This window comes from Melospiza melodia, chromosome 3 (genome assembly GCF_035770615.1).
Source record: "Melospiza melodia melodia isolate bMelMel2 chromosome 3, bMelMel2.pri, whole genome shotgun sequence".
Classification (NCBI taxonomy): domain Eukaryota; kingdom Metazoa; phylum Chordata; class Aves; order Passeriformes; family Passerellidae; genus Melospiza; species Melospiza melodia.
In genome coordinates this window covers 31,509,855-31,527,287 of record NC_086196.1, presented here as the reverse complement: position 1 = coordinate 31,527,287, position 17,433 = coordinate 31,509,855, and the positions used below count along the sequence as shown (strand labels likewise).

Sequence of the window (17,433 nt, the reverse complement as noted above, 5' to 3'; positions counted from 1 at the left end):
GCACATGATTATCCCTTCCATATGCCAAATATTGAGGTCTTAGCCCTTTTGTATCTTGGGTACAAGAAGACAAATACAAATTCACTCTACAGTTATGGTAATCCACATTTCTAAAAACTTATGGAGTATTTAAAATTCTCACTTTCTAAAGAAATATATTGTATAAAGCTAGGGTTTCTCTCTGGAAAATAAAATCGCTTCTTCCATTATTCTCTTCTATTAAAGATCATCTTACAGTATGCAAACTTACTAGGAATGTTAAGTAATGGATCTCATTTTGCTTTCTAGAGATTGCACAAATCAGCATGAGTCCTTTCAGAGTAGTGAGGGCAGATGAGACATGGGATATTGTACATGAGACACAAGATCTACAGGATTTAAAGGATGCTTCATACTCTGTTCAGGTATTAGATCAAGGCATGATACTCAGTATTAATGTGCTTAGAATGATGACTCTATGAAAACACAAGTTAAAACTAAGTAAATAATTCAAGCTTCTGATCACTACTGTGCTACTTACTTGTCAGTTCTGGTTACCATTTCATTATTCAATTCCCTAGCTGCTTATCACAGCCATAATGAGTACTGCTTCCCATAAACTAACACAACATATATTAAAAAAGCATTACTTTGTCTACACTTTGAATATCAGTTTGGTTTTTCTTTCACTAATGATGTCTTACTTGAATTTGTATGATTTTCAACCATTTATACCACCTTTGCATCTTCTGTACCCTTGTTAGTAATGCTGCTTCGTGTTTGAAAAATCAGTGACTCCTGCCAATATTTTGTTTTACAAACACACAACCTTTTGGTTAATGACAATAGATGTAAAATGCTGTTTACAAAGTTAGTTGGATTAGGTCTCCCAAATCTGTGAATTGATTAAAAATTCTCATAACGCATATACAATAAAATATGAGTCTCATAAATCCACACACACAGATTTCCTAATTGCATGAGCATATGGGCGATTAGCACTTGGATTTGGGCACCGGTGCTACACCTGTTTGGTTTAAAACTTCATAATGACACAAGGTAGTGTGTCAGTCCAGTTCAGGCACCAAAACTTAGTTTCTAGGGGCAGACATAGAATAGCAAGGCTATTCTATTCTATCCTATATGTAAAATGGAAACAACAGAATTTATCTATCTTGTAGAGAAGCTGCATGTAACGACAATCTTGAGATTGTCAGATGCTACCGAGCACATCAAACTTCAAATATACTATAGCAGAGATTGAAAATACAACAAATGGGTTTGTACTAAAGGCTGTTTCCCTTATGCACCATCAGAAATTCTCAGTATTTCTGCCCTGCTGCATACTGTCTTTTTGATATGGAAAACAAAATAGAACACCACAAAATTACAAAACTAAAGCTCAGTAGCATCATGCAGTGTTACTAATGTGTTATATAAACTCAACAATTTCAATTACATTCTATTTCAAGATTTTGTAAATCATTTAAATTTGAAGTAAATTATGGGGGACAGGTAAATCAAACAGAAATTGCAGTTTATTTATTCATAAAGGGAAATCTGGAAACTATACATAAAACTAACTCTTTATGGCTCTCAATATTTTGAGAATGACTTTTCAGTAGTTTTCAAGTATACCCTTCTGGTGATGGGCATCAATTCCTTCATCACATCCTGTGTAACCCAATATGAACTAGATGTTTGGACTATAAATTCTCTCTGATTAATCTAAGTGAGTAAAACTTGATTAAACACTTTACTTACAGGTACCCTGTGATGAGCAAAGAACTCTAAATATAGTTTTCAAAGCAAACACTTATTTACTGATGAAGTATTTAGCATGCAGAGGAATGTATATAAGAGGAATGAAATATAAGAAGAGCAAAATCCCAATGTATCCTCCCTTTCATAAATTTCAGTTTTCCTTTGCAGTGGTTAAGTAACCACTATTTAATTTAGCTATCTCTAGCTTGGGAATCATCATGACCATGTATCTTTGCATGGTGATAAGCCCTCAGTACAAACCTCCAGATATATAAATTCTTCCCGAATCAAAGTTGTTTTTGTTTTTCTTCTGCTTCTTTAGATCCTTCATTATTTTAGTATTTGGAATCAAAGAACTGAGAGTAAAACTTTTCAAGCTGGAAAGCATATTCCCCCAATTTACTTCCTTTTAATTATTTCCTATCACCCCTCAGTGTTCTCTCTCTAGCATTCACTTCCCTTCTTTTGTGAAACTGCTTTATTTGCTGCTTGTTTCTCCATTTTTCAACTGCCTCTATTGATTGAAACCCTTGCCTTCAAGGCAGACTTGGGCAAGCAGGTAACACAAAGGACACTTGAGATTTATGAAATAATTTCACCAACAGTAAATTTCCTCTTTTATCTAGGGTAGTGTAAGATGATTTCAGCACCAAGAAATTAAATGTAACATGGGATACATGAAATATTGCAGTCAGTGTTCTCAGCTAGGCAGAGTCTGAGCCCTGTTTCAACCCATTTCCAAGGCTCAAAGAGGCTGTAACAGTCTACTGGGCATCCTTAGTTTCCTTGTAATCACAATAATGGCTGCACTTGAACCGTCCCAACAGGCTACCCAAGCATCATTAAAAGCATTAACGAGGAACAAAGTGTGCAAAATTTACTTATCTCTTGGTGGTTCTTTACAGTCATGGGTAGCTGAGCCCCAAGTAGGACAGTACTAATACTGTTGCACTTTTTACTGGGGATCAAGCCAAATCCGGCAAGCCACAGCTGTGAAAGAATGCAGAGACCTACCCCTGGCCATTTCATGCTGCCAAACTGAAAGAATATTTAAATAAAAATAAAGACTCTAAATCAAATAATGAAATACCAATTAAGTAAACTTAAAGAAAGCATCTGGTGTGGTTGCAATCCTTAAAATGTTTTGTTCTTTCCTTGGATGTCTGCTCTGTCTCATCTTTTCCATATCTGACTCTGCCTATTATCTCAATTTTTAGAAGCTATATTGAAATAAGTGCTAATAAAATAAATGGCACATTTTTATGAATTGAAGACAACTTCATACTGTTGAGTGAGTCTGATTACCATGGTGACTTGGTTTCAGTCAGATCAGTTTAGATTGTGATTTAAAATAAAACAGAATTATTTAGATCAGTTTAATGTTACTTGTTATAAAAACATCAATAAATTAAACCATCTTTTTCTTAGAAGAATGCATTACAATATGAAAGACAAAAGATACTGAAGTAGCTGAATTTATAAAATTTATTTTTAATTTAGGTTTAACTGAATTGCTTTAATTTTCTGCCATGAGTTGGCCATTGACTACTTAAAATATCTGAAATTTGCAGCAACTCTGAATATTCAGGAGTGTTGAAGGACATTTCTTGCATACGTACTGCTGATGCCTATTACTGTTTCTTTTATAGATATGGGTAACGTGCATATAACCCAACCACTTCATCCTACTCATACTTACAATATATTAAGAATCATTAAATGTCCCTACAGAACTGGTTTTGGTGTGTTATGCCTTACACTTGAGGATCACATTATTCCCTACTCTGTTCCAAATTTACTGTTGCAAGCTTGGCGATGTGCTTTGCTACACACTCAAATCTGGTGCCGACACTTTCATGTGCAGAGGGTATAAAAAAGGCAAATTCATCACGAAACACTGGCCTTACCATCACACAGTGAGCAGATACTTCACACACTACCAGTAGGTCACTAAAGGGTGACCTGCTTAAATTTGGACAACCCACATTCATCAGGGAACAAAATCTTCTACTGGGGCCTAAACTGTCCATACAACCTGAAATAAGGGGTTTTCATAGAAAGGTGCACAAAGGGAGATCCCACCAGCCCACCTATGTTGCACTATTTGCTTCCCTGACAATAAAAGAAATACAGACACATGCTTAAAAAAATCAGCCTGAGTGATGGAATTCTCTAAGCTAGAATACTTTCACTAGGCCAAATAATTTCAAAAAAACCAACTGATGGAAAAAATAGTAGCTTCCAACTACATTTTAACTTGTATTTCATCCATTTATACCAAAAAGTATTATGTTAGATTGCTTTCCTTTTTTGAGGCAGGCACTAAAAGTAAGGGAGTTGTGGATCTTTTTAACTGCATCATGTCCTATGAACAAGAAAATGTTGAAATCTGAAACCATGACAATACTAGATGAAGCTTTCTGGGCTTAGTTGCATTCATAATCCAGGACAACTGATCCCAGCATTTCAGTTCCAGCTGATTATTGTGTTATTTACGCTTCTTTATGTTTTGGGTCTCAACTCCATCCCTTCCCCCGTGGGAGCCATAGACTGCAATTTGCTTGCATTATTCTGCTTTTTTTATCAGAATTGCCTAAGAAATGAAAACAAATGGAAGGAAATAAACATAAAAGCTATAAGGACCGAGTTTATTATTATTTTATAATTCAATTTTTAATCCTATGAGGTATTCTAGGCAGTCTGTAATAGATAATATGTCACAAAACAAACTGCTCATTCTATCCCAATCTAGTTTTCCACCAGTGAAGTATTTTAAAAAGGCTGACAGAATTTTTAAATTTGCATGAATTGACTACAGGCTCATTACAGTGTCTTCATTTCTACACTAAACAAAATAATGACTTAGTGAAGTCAGCAAATAGGTTATTAGCAAATAGATAATTATAAAATAAGAAGAAAATAAATGAAGAGACAGGGTCAAAAAGTCCCCTTCCTGTTCTCTATGCACAGACTCTACACAAAACTTTCAGCTGCTGTCTTGGTTTTAACTAGAAATCAGAGAAAGAACAATATCTATCATACGGCTGCTTTAGGTCTATGGAGTTGACAAACAAAGATAAACATTCAAATATTTTTGCTTTAATCTTCAACATGCTCTGACTCCATGAAGGATCAGCTTATATACATCTTACAGTAAATGGGATCATGCTGTACAACTAATTTAAATGATTCCTGAAAAAGTGGGGTGAATTCAAGAAATGCCTCAATCCAAGTCTGTCAGCATGCATATAGCTGTTTGGAGAAAAAGTGGTTCAGGATTTCCATCATGTTGTTTGCAGTTTGAGTAATGGCAACATCAGTGTCTGCTCAAAACCCAGATGGAAGAGGGGGCGGGGATGTGTTACATGCTGTGCATTGAGACCTAACAATGTCCAGAGATTTGAATTCTAAGATGGACTCCACCTAAGGACTGAACTAACCTGCAACTGCTGACCAAAGGCAATGCCCTAATCATCTGAAAAAGGCAAGGTAAACCTCAACCCTCACATTAAAGCTCGCCCTTGGCAGAGAAAGGAAGATAAAACTTGAAGATACAGAAAAAAATAAAAAAAACCCATGTACCCAAAGATGGAAGTTTCCTCATGGAATTTCAAGGTGGCCTCAGCCACCTCTCATGTTTGTGTCATGGAGGGGCGGGAACAGGTGTCATATGTTTAGATATGTTGAATATCATGTTTACTTTTGTCTAATTATAAGGAGCTTCTACTCATCATACAAATTATCAAATTGCTTTTGATGAGGCATCAAAGAGGCAGAGTGTATACATAATGTTAGACTTCCAAAATATTCCACACACCTAACCCTTCTGCACTGAGTTTAAAGAAACAAGTGTTTCACATTATCCTGCTGAGTTGGGTGTCAAATTTTTAATTTAATTTAATTTATACTTTCTTTTCAGTGCTCCGATCAAATGTTATCCTACTATAACTCATAACACTTTCAGACAAATTAATAAAATATATTAGCATGGACCCATGTTTAAAAGAAACTTATAGATCCATTGTCAAAACAATTTAAGAAACTGCTAACTAAAAGAAAATGAGGTTTTCAAATACCTGAAATGTAATTAGAGTTTCTAAAATAATGCAATTTTTCAGATTCTAGAAGGTCTAACACAGCACAAGTCCTCATGATTGCTGCAATCCTTAGCTCAGTAGGCTATGGGAAGGTAGGCAGGCAAGAATATAAACTGTTTTATGATACCTACTAAAACCTTAATACTAACCATTTTAAATCTGTTCTCTCAAATTATCCACTAGGTATTTTATTTCTAGAAATTAAATTCCTCCAAATTACTCCCAAACGTATTCTGCATCAAAAACATTGTTCAATTTCTCAGTTCAAATGCATATTATATGGGTTTTTAAAAAGTTACTTGAATTTATACAAAGAAGTTTAAGTTCTGGTAGCTGCATATATATTTAGAAGTCTAAAAGGGCATGGTAATGTTAAATTAATTTGCTCATGTTTTTCTCCCACTCTGACATAAACAAGAATCCTGTACCATCTACAGCCTCTTGTTATTTAGAACATCTCCTTCGAGACACAGTCAAAGACCAGCATCACATAGCCTAGTGTCACCCAGATTCAGATGAAAAAGAAAAAGCTGAAGGCTGCACAGGAGCATCCTATTTATAGTGGTTTTTTCCTTCCAAAGAGGCAGCTGGAGATGGATGTAAAACAATCAGATAGCACATATATGTCAATCAACACTGTGGAGGCACACGCAGGACATGCCAACTTCATAATAAAAGAATTATTTGATATAAGTTTTTTGAGCTATATTTAAAAACTAGGAAATGCAGGATCATTACTACCTCTCTTTATTCAATTTTATTTTGGGAAATATTATTTGAGAGCAATAACTTTACCAATATAGAGGAGAGGCAGCTTTCTGTGACATAAGATTAATAAATTACAAGAGAAGTGTACATCTTGATAAAAGATTTCCTAAATTTTTTTCTATGTTTCTTAATACAAAAATTTTTAAAGATTTTGTATGCTTTGACACACCAATTCTTCTACAGCTAGCAGTTATTCTCAAGAAAGGATGTTTTTATCTAGATTCAGCTATTTGGTTTTATTCAGTTTCAGCTATTTAGAGAAATGTTTTATTGAGTTTACAAATAAGGACTCTCAATATTCTATTTCCATTTCCCTTCCCATAGAATAAATCATCTGGCCTAGGCATGTCATTACAACTATAGTTTACGTGATGCAACATGACAGTTAAGATGTACTGTGGTAATCTGAGTGCTTTCACTGTTATTGTAGTATCAAAAATTTATATGGTTCAGTTATTAAGGCAAATTGCTTCATTCATACGGTGATATCTGACAGTAACCACAAAGGACCTCCAAATTACACTGAAAAAATATCTTCCACATTCAAATAATGTGTGCATATTCCTACCATTATTTCGCTCACTGGCTAGAAGCAAGAGAATTCTGTAAGGAAAAGTATCAGTTCACATTTCAGGGTAAGTTCACCAGACATGCAATATTATAGAAGAAACTCCCTCCTGCCCAGCTAAGTGAGCCTGACTCTCTTTAACAATTTATAGGCCACGAAAAGGATGCCCAATTCTTCGGAATGATGTTATTTGGTTTCAATGTGCTCACTTACCTTCTGTCATGCTGATTTTCTGCCAACAGGAAGAAATAAATAAATAAAAGGTTGACTAGCCTGAAGAGACTACAGAGGAAAACGTGCTCAAATACATCACTGTTAGAATTTTTAATATAATCAGGGTTATAGGAAATGGAAAGCTTTTAAGCTTTCTTCACATTTAAGACTCATTCAGTCTTCAACTCTACTCTTTGGGGAAAAAAAAGAGATTTTCATGAAAGTATTTTGGATTTGGTATTAACATGTGGGGTGTGAATATGTGTGCACGTGCACACTTAGATACACGCAGATTTAAATACACACATCAGAATTGTCACAAAGCTCACAGCAGCATTTTCTGAGTTCCAGGGCAGAGAGCTCCCCACACATGAGTTTCCTGAAAAGCACCAAACACCCCACAACATCTGATACACAACCTGCATCTCTGAAAAGCAGATGAGGGAACTGGCTTTCAAAGCAGAGTACAGGGTGGGAAGAGGCCAAGCTGAAGCACACACCAGCCAGTTCATTCAAAAACCAATGCTGTGAACTAGCTGCACTTCTTTAACACCTGACAACAGGAGACCAAAGAGGGCTCAAGGATAAAGATACTTAGCTAATTTTGTCTACCTTTTTGCCTCAAAAGGATACTCCACACAGGTGATTCCTTTCTGCTCGCAATTCTGCCAGTCAAACAGCTAACCAATTTTATCCTCCCTCAGTTCCACCCCCCTTCAAAGCCTTACCTTTTTTCTCAATAAGTCAAATTAGTGTTTAGGCAAGTACCACCCGCACTTACTTTGTTGCCCAAATAAGAACTTGGTGCGCTCCAGTAGTAAATCTGTGGCAGTACTTTTTGTGCAGCCACATTGCTGATGCTGAGCTGCTGATGCCCATCAAATCTCTTTTGTGTGGGGATAACTCTGATGAGACCTGGTAAGTCAGTCAGATACCAACCATTCATGTCTTCTATCTAAAATGATAGGAAAAAAAATAGATAAATAAAACCCACATTACAGTAAGAATCAGGACATTGATCATTTCAATAGTCACAGCCTCGCATTCTTCCATTTTTTAAAAAACTGATTAGGTTTAAGAGCGGTGTAGGAACCGAGGAAAACACAAAGTAAAACCAGAAAACATTTCTTATGATATATGACTAGGAATTATAACTTCTCAGTTTGAAAGAACTGCATGTATTTTCATTCTGTGCTTCATGGCCCAGAGCAAGAAGGAAATTCCATCATACAAATCGATGTGCAAGAATATTTACAAATATTTTGCAAGTTTTCAGTAAATAATATTGGTCACAGATTGTACAGAAAATGAAATGACAAATGGATATACATTTTCTGATTGCTGTAGGCAGCATGATTTATAATATTTTTCCATTCTAAAAACCTTAAAATTTACAAAGCCAAATATATTTTTATATCTTTTTGGTGCTGGAAAGCACCAGAACTTGAATTTCTGAAATCCCATAACTAGAAATGAATCATCAGAGAAGAGCACACTGTACAAAGATGGCTTCTGGAGCCCAGATACAAGCAGCAAAATAAATGAGCTCAGGCATGGAATGGAAAAATTTCCCAGTTGCTGGCATGTAAATGAAAACATTAGACATATATGCTGTTACTTGAAGACTTCCAGCATAACAATATGGCCAAAATCAAGATCTAGTAGACCTAGAACACATTTCCCAAACTAAATCTACAGGCATGAATATGTAGCAAACATCCGTTTCAAGTGGCATCAGTGTCTGAGCTTTGAGAACTAATTTACAGTTTAGAGTATATTTGTAGGCTAAAGACATTTTTCTACAGTATAAATAAGAACAGCAGGTTCATCTCCCTCTCACATCCTTTCCTAGGAATGCAGCATACAAAAGAAATGCATTCAAAATGCCCCCTGCAAGGCATTCCTTTTTCTTACTTAAGCTGTATGTTGTACATTTACTGTTTCCAAATTCTTAATTACTTCAGATCTAGAAATTTAATAATTACCTGGAAAAGAGGTTGCCCTATGGATACAGAGCATTTAATTCAGGAGTGGTTATGTATGCACATTCCAGGACTGTGTTTATGCATACGGCTTCAACTTATATTGTTATAGCTTCTTTTGTGCTTTTCACTGTTCTAATTGCTCTATTTCAGAACTTTCTCGCACAGAGTGACAAAGCTTACAAGCATTTTCTTCCAGATAAATGAAAAATAAGAGATATGCATGCTTTTCTAATAAGAAAAAACCTAGTAACAATGGTTAGTGACAAGACAAAAAACACAAAGCAAAGACATGTACTGGTATGATATGATTTTTCTTACATTTCTGTAGGTAAAGGGAGAGTGCCTGCAGACATTTGTTTTCCCAGAGCAGAAACATTCCTCACAGCCTTCAGGATTATATTGCTGAAGATTGAAGAAACCTGGTTTACAACGGTCACAGTTTTCTCCTTCAACATGCTCCTGGAAAGGTACATTAGAGTATTACTTCAGTTGTCATGGATGAGAATCAGAGATCACTGGCCTTTTATTCTTCAGGAGGACTCTAAAGACATTTATAGAAAAGACTTTCTTATTTGTGAATGTTAGCAGCAAATCCTTTGCACAGTAAAAGGTGCTATGTGGCTGCATGCAAATAATAAGACATGGAATTTGGACATTAAAAGAGTTGTCATTTCCCATCTCTATGAATGGACATACTTAATCTCAGGTAATAATCTAATTTATATCCTTTACACTTGAGAGCCTCAGAGGGGAAGGAAGTATGGCACAATGTTACAACCTCAACAACTGTAGTATGTAGGTAGGGCTGACAAAATCCATGCACACCCAGCTGATGGAAACTATAGGTATGTGGCAGTAGTCAGTCATACTAATCACTCTGAGTATCAGTTTTTCAGAGCTCTGTCATTAATAGATGAATTTAGGATAAACAGAAGTGGTAAACAGGCTGCAGTTCTTCCTTCCTTAACTACATGTGTTTGCTAGCCATGCAGCCAGGTTTGGAAACTCCTCTCCTGCATGAAGACAGGCACTGAACATAGATGAGCTATTCTAAACTTAGCATTTTGTAATTATATTTTTCATAGAAAGCTTATGTTGTGCATTAAATCCTACTATCTTATACCACAAATCAATTTGTCCTATAGGCAAAGTTAAAGGTAGGTTTTCTACCCAGAGTGTGTGGCAGGAGTCTTCTGATATGGTGCTGGCTTAATAATTCAGAGCTCAGAAAATTCTTCCTCTTTCAGCAGTATTATGCACAGTCTCCTTAACCCTGGAGACAGTGCTCTGTGGAATGCACAGGGACTGAACTGTTGGCTCCACAGCAGCAGAGAATGAACACATTCTAAAAACCCTGCCTACACTGTGCAGTCTAGGATAGCCCAAAATGCACAGCTCCCAAGTAAATTCACTGAAAGCCATTTGATAGTCTCCTGGTTAAGACATAGCAAACCTGGCAAAAATGGGGCAAAGCAAGTGGATGTATGGGGAGAAAGGATAGGACACATGAATTAAGAGAAAATAGAGACAGTGTGCAGGAAGTGGCAATGACCTGCAAAAAGGGAGATACAGTGAAAATTTAATAATGTTTTCACCACAAATTATACAGTAAAAATATGTGTAACAAAGTATCTTTGCTCTGTCTCTGCTGCTGTGCTCCATACTCCTCTTCAATAATATCATACAGACTATTAAACAAATCACAAACATCTTTAATAAAACTCAAGGTTATAAGTCAATTACATTTAACTTCAACATCTCATTAATCTCAAGGCTGGCTTTTTCATATTTTCACCAGAAATCTTGGGATTAATCAATGCCTATTACTGCCATGGGTATGTCAAAATCAACTGGTTACTCATGCTTCACATGAACAATAATGTGGGCAACATCTGGACACAGATGCTCTCACCCTTTATTTAAGAAACTACTGTTATAAACACTGGTCCCAAAAGTTTCATACCGTGTTGATGCACTTAATGTGTGCAGAGCAGGAAGAGGAAAATAAAAAGAGGGCTGGAAACCAAACGTGTTTAAATGCAAAGTTGCCCACTTTGCAGTCACAAGCATCATCTGTGAGTAAACCTGTAGAAGTCCATTGAGTAGGCAGCAAATTCAGAGAATAGTAGATATAATAAAATTCAGAGTTGGAAAGGAGATCTGACCTATCCTTCAGCAAATAAAGCAATGTTTCTGCAACCCCATGTATTTTTCAATACTTTTCAGTGCAACATTAAGCTATCCAAAGATGAAACTTTGAACACATACCTTCAAAAAGTTCCAAAGCCTATCCAGTTAGGACTGTTTTTCAGAGATTTCCTTTACAAGAAAACTATCTTTTGCAATTTTAAAGCTCATCATAGGTAATTGAAAGATGTGATTAAAAGAAGGGAAGCATTTCCTAAGACCTGCTATTAACCAGACATCTCACTTTATTCTTCACATGGAGCATAACTAATCTGATGATTTCAGTGTCCCTTTGACCATATTCTGCTTCGATTTGAATTTGAAGATTGCTAGTGAAATTAGATGTGTATGTATCTGTATCTCAGCTATGCACAAAAGGTATCATTTTTCTCCCACAAGCACTTAAAAAGGAGGAGCACAAAGAAGACAAAAGACAAACACTGAGAGAAAAGTGCATATAATGAGAACTCTCTGGGATAGGAACACTTATTTCTATTCTTTATTTGTTCATTTTGGTCTGCGTGTACTAACAGGTCAGTATGGCTTTATATTAATAACATCATAAGAATCATTAAGCAGTATTTATCTGGTATTTAGCATAATACATCTTCATCAAAGCTCCATTCCAAGCCAGAACATAGCAAAATCACCCTCTTATGATCTTCTAGACTTGATGGCTAAGTAATTAGAAATATGATGTGGATGATTTTATTTCTGACAGAGAGCATGTGGCTGTTACATAAAGTGAGGATAAAGTTAATTCTCTGAGTAGATTTCAGGGCTATTCAGCTGTGAAACAAGAGCTTTGTGTGTGTGTGCAGCATGAGATTGAAGCATTTTTTGTACATTGCTGTATTTAAGAATGCCATGTAAGTATTTTTAAATTCTCATTTGTGACTAATTCTGTTAACTAAATTTTGGAAGGGAATTCCTACAAATACAGTACAGAAAAATTGATCGACAGTACAGTAAGTAGTCCTTTGGGCATATTCATGGTCACTTACTAGACTATGACTTAGAAAGCACAACCATTTATAAAGCCTTTCTGATAGCTAGGTATTTTATAAGTGGATGTATCTGCTTAAAAATGTTTTTCATTTCAATATAACATCAAGATATAGTTTGAGGGAGATACCCAATGGCACACAGAGAGAAACCCTCTTAAATTTTCTTCCCAGAAACTAAGACATTCATCCTACAGAAAGGATAGATTTTGTTTTTTTAAACATGTTAGAGATTTCTAAACAACCATCCCAAGGCAGGAACGAATGTCATATATTCCTAATGACTACTCCTAAAAGACAACTTTCTTGTTTTAATAGATCATCATTTTGCTTCATTTTATCTTTTTAAATGACATTTACAGGTTAGTTTTAGAATCTACAATGCTGTAAACATATAGCTTTTGAGTAGATGAGGATGGGGTTTGAGACAAATGATTCACAGGATGTAATCATTTGTAAGTGTCCCTTCATTACAGATTTCTAAGGACTTGTATGACTGGCAGCATACAAGGCTCCTAGGCAAATATGTTGATTGAAGTGAGTTCTGAGATGACACAAGATCGTGTAGGATTTTGTAGAAACAGGACCAAGTGTTCTGTGAGAAGTGGCTAACACGCTAACACAGATACTAACACAGCTAGGTAGAACAGTGCAGTACTCTGGCATAATAAAAGGGCATTAATGCAATCCTTCAGTACCATTAGTATCTTTCTGTGGCTGAAAAGAACTGGACATCCATACCTTGCAGATGCAGGGACCTATGCAGGGGTCATCATTTTCACTGCCCTCAAGGGAGCAGTTGCAGGGCAGGCACTCAGGATATCCTGTATAACCCAAGGCACATCGATTGCAGCTTTCTCCTGCATAGCCAGTCTTGCAGTGACAGAAACCAGGCAATAAATCTATGGAAGAGGGAGAAAGCACGAGATGTATTTCATCTGTCATTATTACTGTCAGATATGTGTACTAGAGCGCTCAAAGCAACACGTTTAGTAGGTTTAACATAAGGAGGTGTTTACCGTTGTTCACACCACTATCTATAACTCAGAGTCATCTGAGAGAGGCCAAAATGAACAAAGTAAGAATAGGGCAAGTATTCAGTGATTTGAATTCTGAGTTTCCAGAAATCTGCATATTAGAAATCTTGAAAATAGAAACATATCCCTACTTCTTTGCATCTAACAGTCCCTGAAAACTTTCTCTTCCATTAATTCATCTGAAGACCTTTCAACATGCCTTTACGTTCAGAGTCTGTAAGGCTCCCCAGCAGGGAATTTCACATTTAGCCCTGTATAGTGGGAAACAAAACACTGATGTGTGATAAATCTCTATTTATTGCCATCTAATTGTTATATCATAGAAAAGAGAAAGTAACCATTCACTTTATCCATGCCATCTGTGATTTCAATGTACATCTATCACATCCTCCCTGACATTTTTAATTCATATGCCATAAACTCCTAGGCCTACTCAGTATTTCTACACAGAAACTGCTTGGTATGGCCGAAAACCTCTGTTGTCCTTCTCTGCACTCCTTCCAGTTCTGATACATTATGTAAAGAGGGTGTGCATACAGTAAGTTGGTTTGACTGTTTTTTCTGATGATTTTTTTCTGTTGTTTTTTTAAAAAAACATAGTATTTCCTAGGGACCCGTTGATGTTTTTGACTACTGCCAAGACAGAACAGAGATGACAGACAGTCCGACATAATTCCAAGAGCTGTTTGACAACCGATAGTGCTTAATTCAAAAATCACTGCAATCACTGTACAAGTAGAACTACTTTTCTCAGTGTTCTACTTTTCCTGTAATTGCTACAAAAAATTCATCATTTATTTTACTACCCAGACGCTATCTTGAGATCCTTCTGAACATTCTGCAGTTCTTTCATTTTTCTATGCTGAAAGATTTTGTACTTGCTAACTCTGTCACCTTCCTACTCATCCCTTCTCCAGGTTAAATATGAATATTTTCAACAGTTCATATTGATCATCACAGTGAAAACGGTCCATTTATTCTTTTAACCAAGTACTAAGCCATGAAAGAATCTTTTCTCCTTATCCCATTACACTTTCCTTTGTGGATTTTGGTAAAAGATCTTGTCAAAACCTTTTGAAAATCAAAATACAATATTAATCAAATGTGCCTTTGTTCACATATTCATTTAACCCTACAAACAGATTCATAAGGCACGATGTCCTTTACATAAAACCCCTAGTCTTGATTTTTGCCACATTTCAGAAATGGTATAAATCCTTTATTGTAGATCTGATGGTTTCCATGTAACAGAAACCAGACCTTCTGATTCAAGTTTCCTGGAACACCCTGCCTTTCTTTTGGATAAACAGTGTCTATTCAGCATTAATATATATCTTGAAAAATATTGTAAGCTATATTTAATGCCTCAAGCAATTCAATTTTCAACTACTCAATTCATCCTGAAGCCATGGATAAATATGCTATATGCCTAACAAATTTTGATTCTGCATTTATCAGTTCACTTGAAACCTGACACTTCTGTTTGAGGCAGCTCTTCTGACTTGTCCCCATGAATGAAGACTCCCAAGTGGGAAATTCCCTGAGCTATTCTACTCACTGTTAAAAAGAATTAATATAGTTTTTCTGCTGTGTCCCTTTCTTTCTTGAGATGTCCATTTATGTCTTGATTACACCTGAACCATATTTAACTCCTACTGCATTTCTAGCAGATGAATCTCCAGCACACTGATTCTGAACTATCTGAAAAAGAACCTCTTAGCAACATCTAACTATTTAGAAAATCATTCCTTAAAATATATGTATTTATTATTAAGAGCATGACTTTCTGGAATCTATCACAATTTATATTCTTTTCTATTATCCTCAGTTAGGAATAACTTCTGATTTTCAGTGGGTTTCTTTCTGTTGTTTAAAAAGATGTATCTTTTTTTTTTTTTTTGTTAGCTTAATTGCATTGCATGAATAATTCTGAACGAGAGAAATGCATCTTCTCTGAATGTCTAATACACAGTCTATAAACTCTAAGCTTGTCATTAGCAGTCTTGGATTGTTCATTTTTATTTTCCTTTTATAGATTTCCTTGTTTTGATTAAGTTGTTTTTCAGGGAGGCTTTCTCATTCCAACAAGAATGTTGAATTTGACTGTCCTTCAGGAGGAGAGTTTTAAAACAGTCCCTCATGCATAAATCCAGAGGTGCTTTCCTTTTTATGGCTTCTTTAACTAGCTATCTGAAGAAGCAGCCACCTACAGGAGTTTTAAATTATATTATCTGTTAATCTATACAGAGGTGAAATTCAATCTGTCTACTCTAACCTTGAAGCCTCTTTGATCTCCTGTAGCACATCATACTGACTGTCACCTTCTTGATCTGTCCTAATTATACACAGAATTTCAGTGCATGAAATTTCTGTTACTTACTATCTCAAAGTGATGTGCTCTGTGGGTTTTGATGCCTTTGGCTCAACTGATTCTCAGATTTCTGAGTTATTCTCCTCTCAAACAGCTACCATCAAGGCCCCACAGCACAGCAGGACACAAGCTCTTGTAATCTGGGTCAATGCATCCTAACTGGACGATCTGGAACAGAGAAACTTTTGTTCCTTCCAGATGAAAATAGCTAGCTATACTCCAGGGTTCAGCAGTAAGAGACACAGGTAAGCCTACTGTTTAGAAGTGAGCCCACCTCATTTGAAAGCTTCAGGAACTCATATCTCACAAATCAAGTCTCAGCAAGTTCAAATTAGACTATATGTCTCAGTATGGAACTCCCAAGTACTCATTTATATCTATAGTCTCTCCTCCATTACCCACTCCATCCATTTTTTTTTAGATCCCCAACAAGAACTATCCCTTCTCCTGCTCTTCCTTTCTATGCAGTTATTGAAAATGTTACTGTCACCAGCCCAGCTTGCCCCATTCTTATACAGCACACATGGGTAACCTCAGCACACCACTTATCAAGAGACCCCACAGTCCACGTGAGAGAGAGGAAGGCAGGAGGCTGCTACCTGTCACACATCCTTCCAGCTCTCACACTTGTTGATACAGTTGGTCTGGTTGCTTGATTTGGCTCCATCCTTCTTCCATTTACGGCTCTAGTGAGATCTCAGCTCTCCCTGTGTTACACAGTGTGTGAATTCCTCTCAGTGCCCCACTGGTTGCTTGTGATGAGGCTGCTGTGCTGCACATCTAATGTACAATATGTCAACAGTCTAACTACATTTCAGTTTAGGGCAGATGTTTCAGGTCTGTCTCTAGTTTTTATTGTAATTAACTGATATTTCAAAAGAAGGGCATCTTTTGCTTTTGGTCTATGCCTTCATAGGTCTTGTTTGAATGGGGCTTTATTTGATGAAGCTGTTATTCCGTTTTCTCCCTGCATATTATCAGTTTCTGTCCTGTCTTTCAGCATGCAAAGGCTTTGAAAATGCACCCTAGAGGATGAGTCATCTTGAAATATGAGTTTTACCAGTTAGTTTTTTCCTAGCCTAGCAGTCTTTCAAAGCTGCACAAAAATAAATGCATGCAAAAGCATGAACCAGACCCTCAAAAAACCTGCAATCCTAGGAATGGCCTCTGTCATTTTCAACTCCTGTTCAACAGCCTATAAATTTAAAAAATAATTTCATGGAAGTCAATGGGACTGCTTGCTGAGCAAAGTAGTACAAAGCCTCAATAAAGATCAAGATGTCTGGATCTTACTTATCCTAAAATGTCAGAGGACTTTTTCAGCAAAAATAAACATCTGTCATTGGGATTATATTGTACTTAAAGAGGCAACGGGGGAGAAAAAGATAGCATGCCCTGAAGACTGACTTATAAAACCCTGCCAGGTTCCAAACCTGTCAGTTCTTGCAGGTGCTTAAGGG

At 36.3% G+C, this 17,433-nt stretch overlaps 1 protein-coding gene across 1 annotated transcript in view; it reads right to left on the bottom strand.

The window, feature by feature from the left end:
- The window catches only part of LAMA2 (laminin subunit alpha 2), a 334,586-nt gene that overhangs the window by 185,110 nt on the left and 132,043 nt on the right, over window positions 1-17,433 (bottom strand). Inside the window, exons 10-12 of the mRNA XM_063153343.1 lie at window positions 13,307-13,467; window positions 9,693-9,833; window positions 8,171-8,344 (exon numbers count right to left, since the gene is read on the bottom strand). Of these exons, the coding sequence (XP_063009413.1) occupies window positions 8,171-8,344; window positions 9,693-9,833; window positions 13,307-13,467 (476 nt within the window). The remainder of the gene's footprint in view (window positions 1-8,170; window positions 8,345-9,692; window positions 9,834-13,306; window positions 13,468-17,433) is intronic.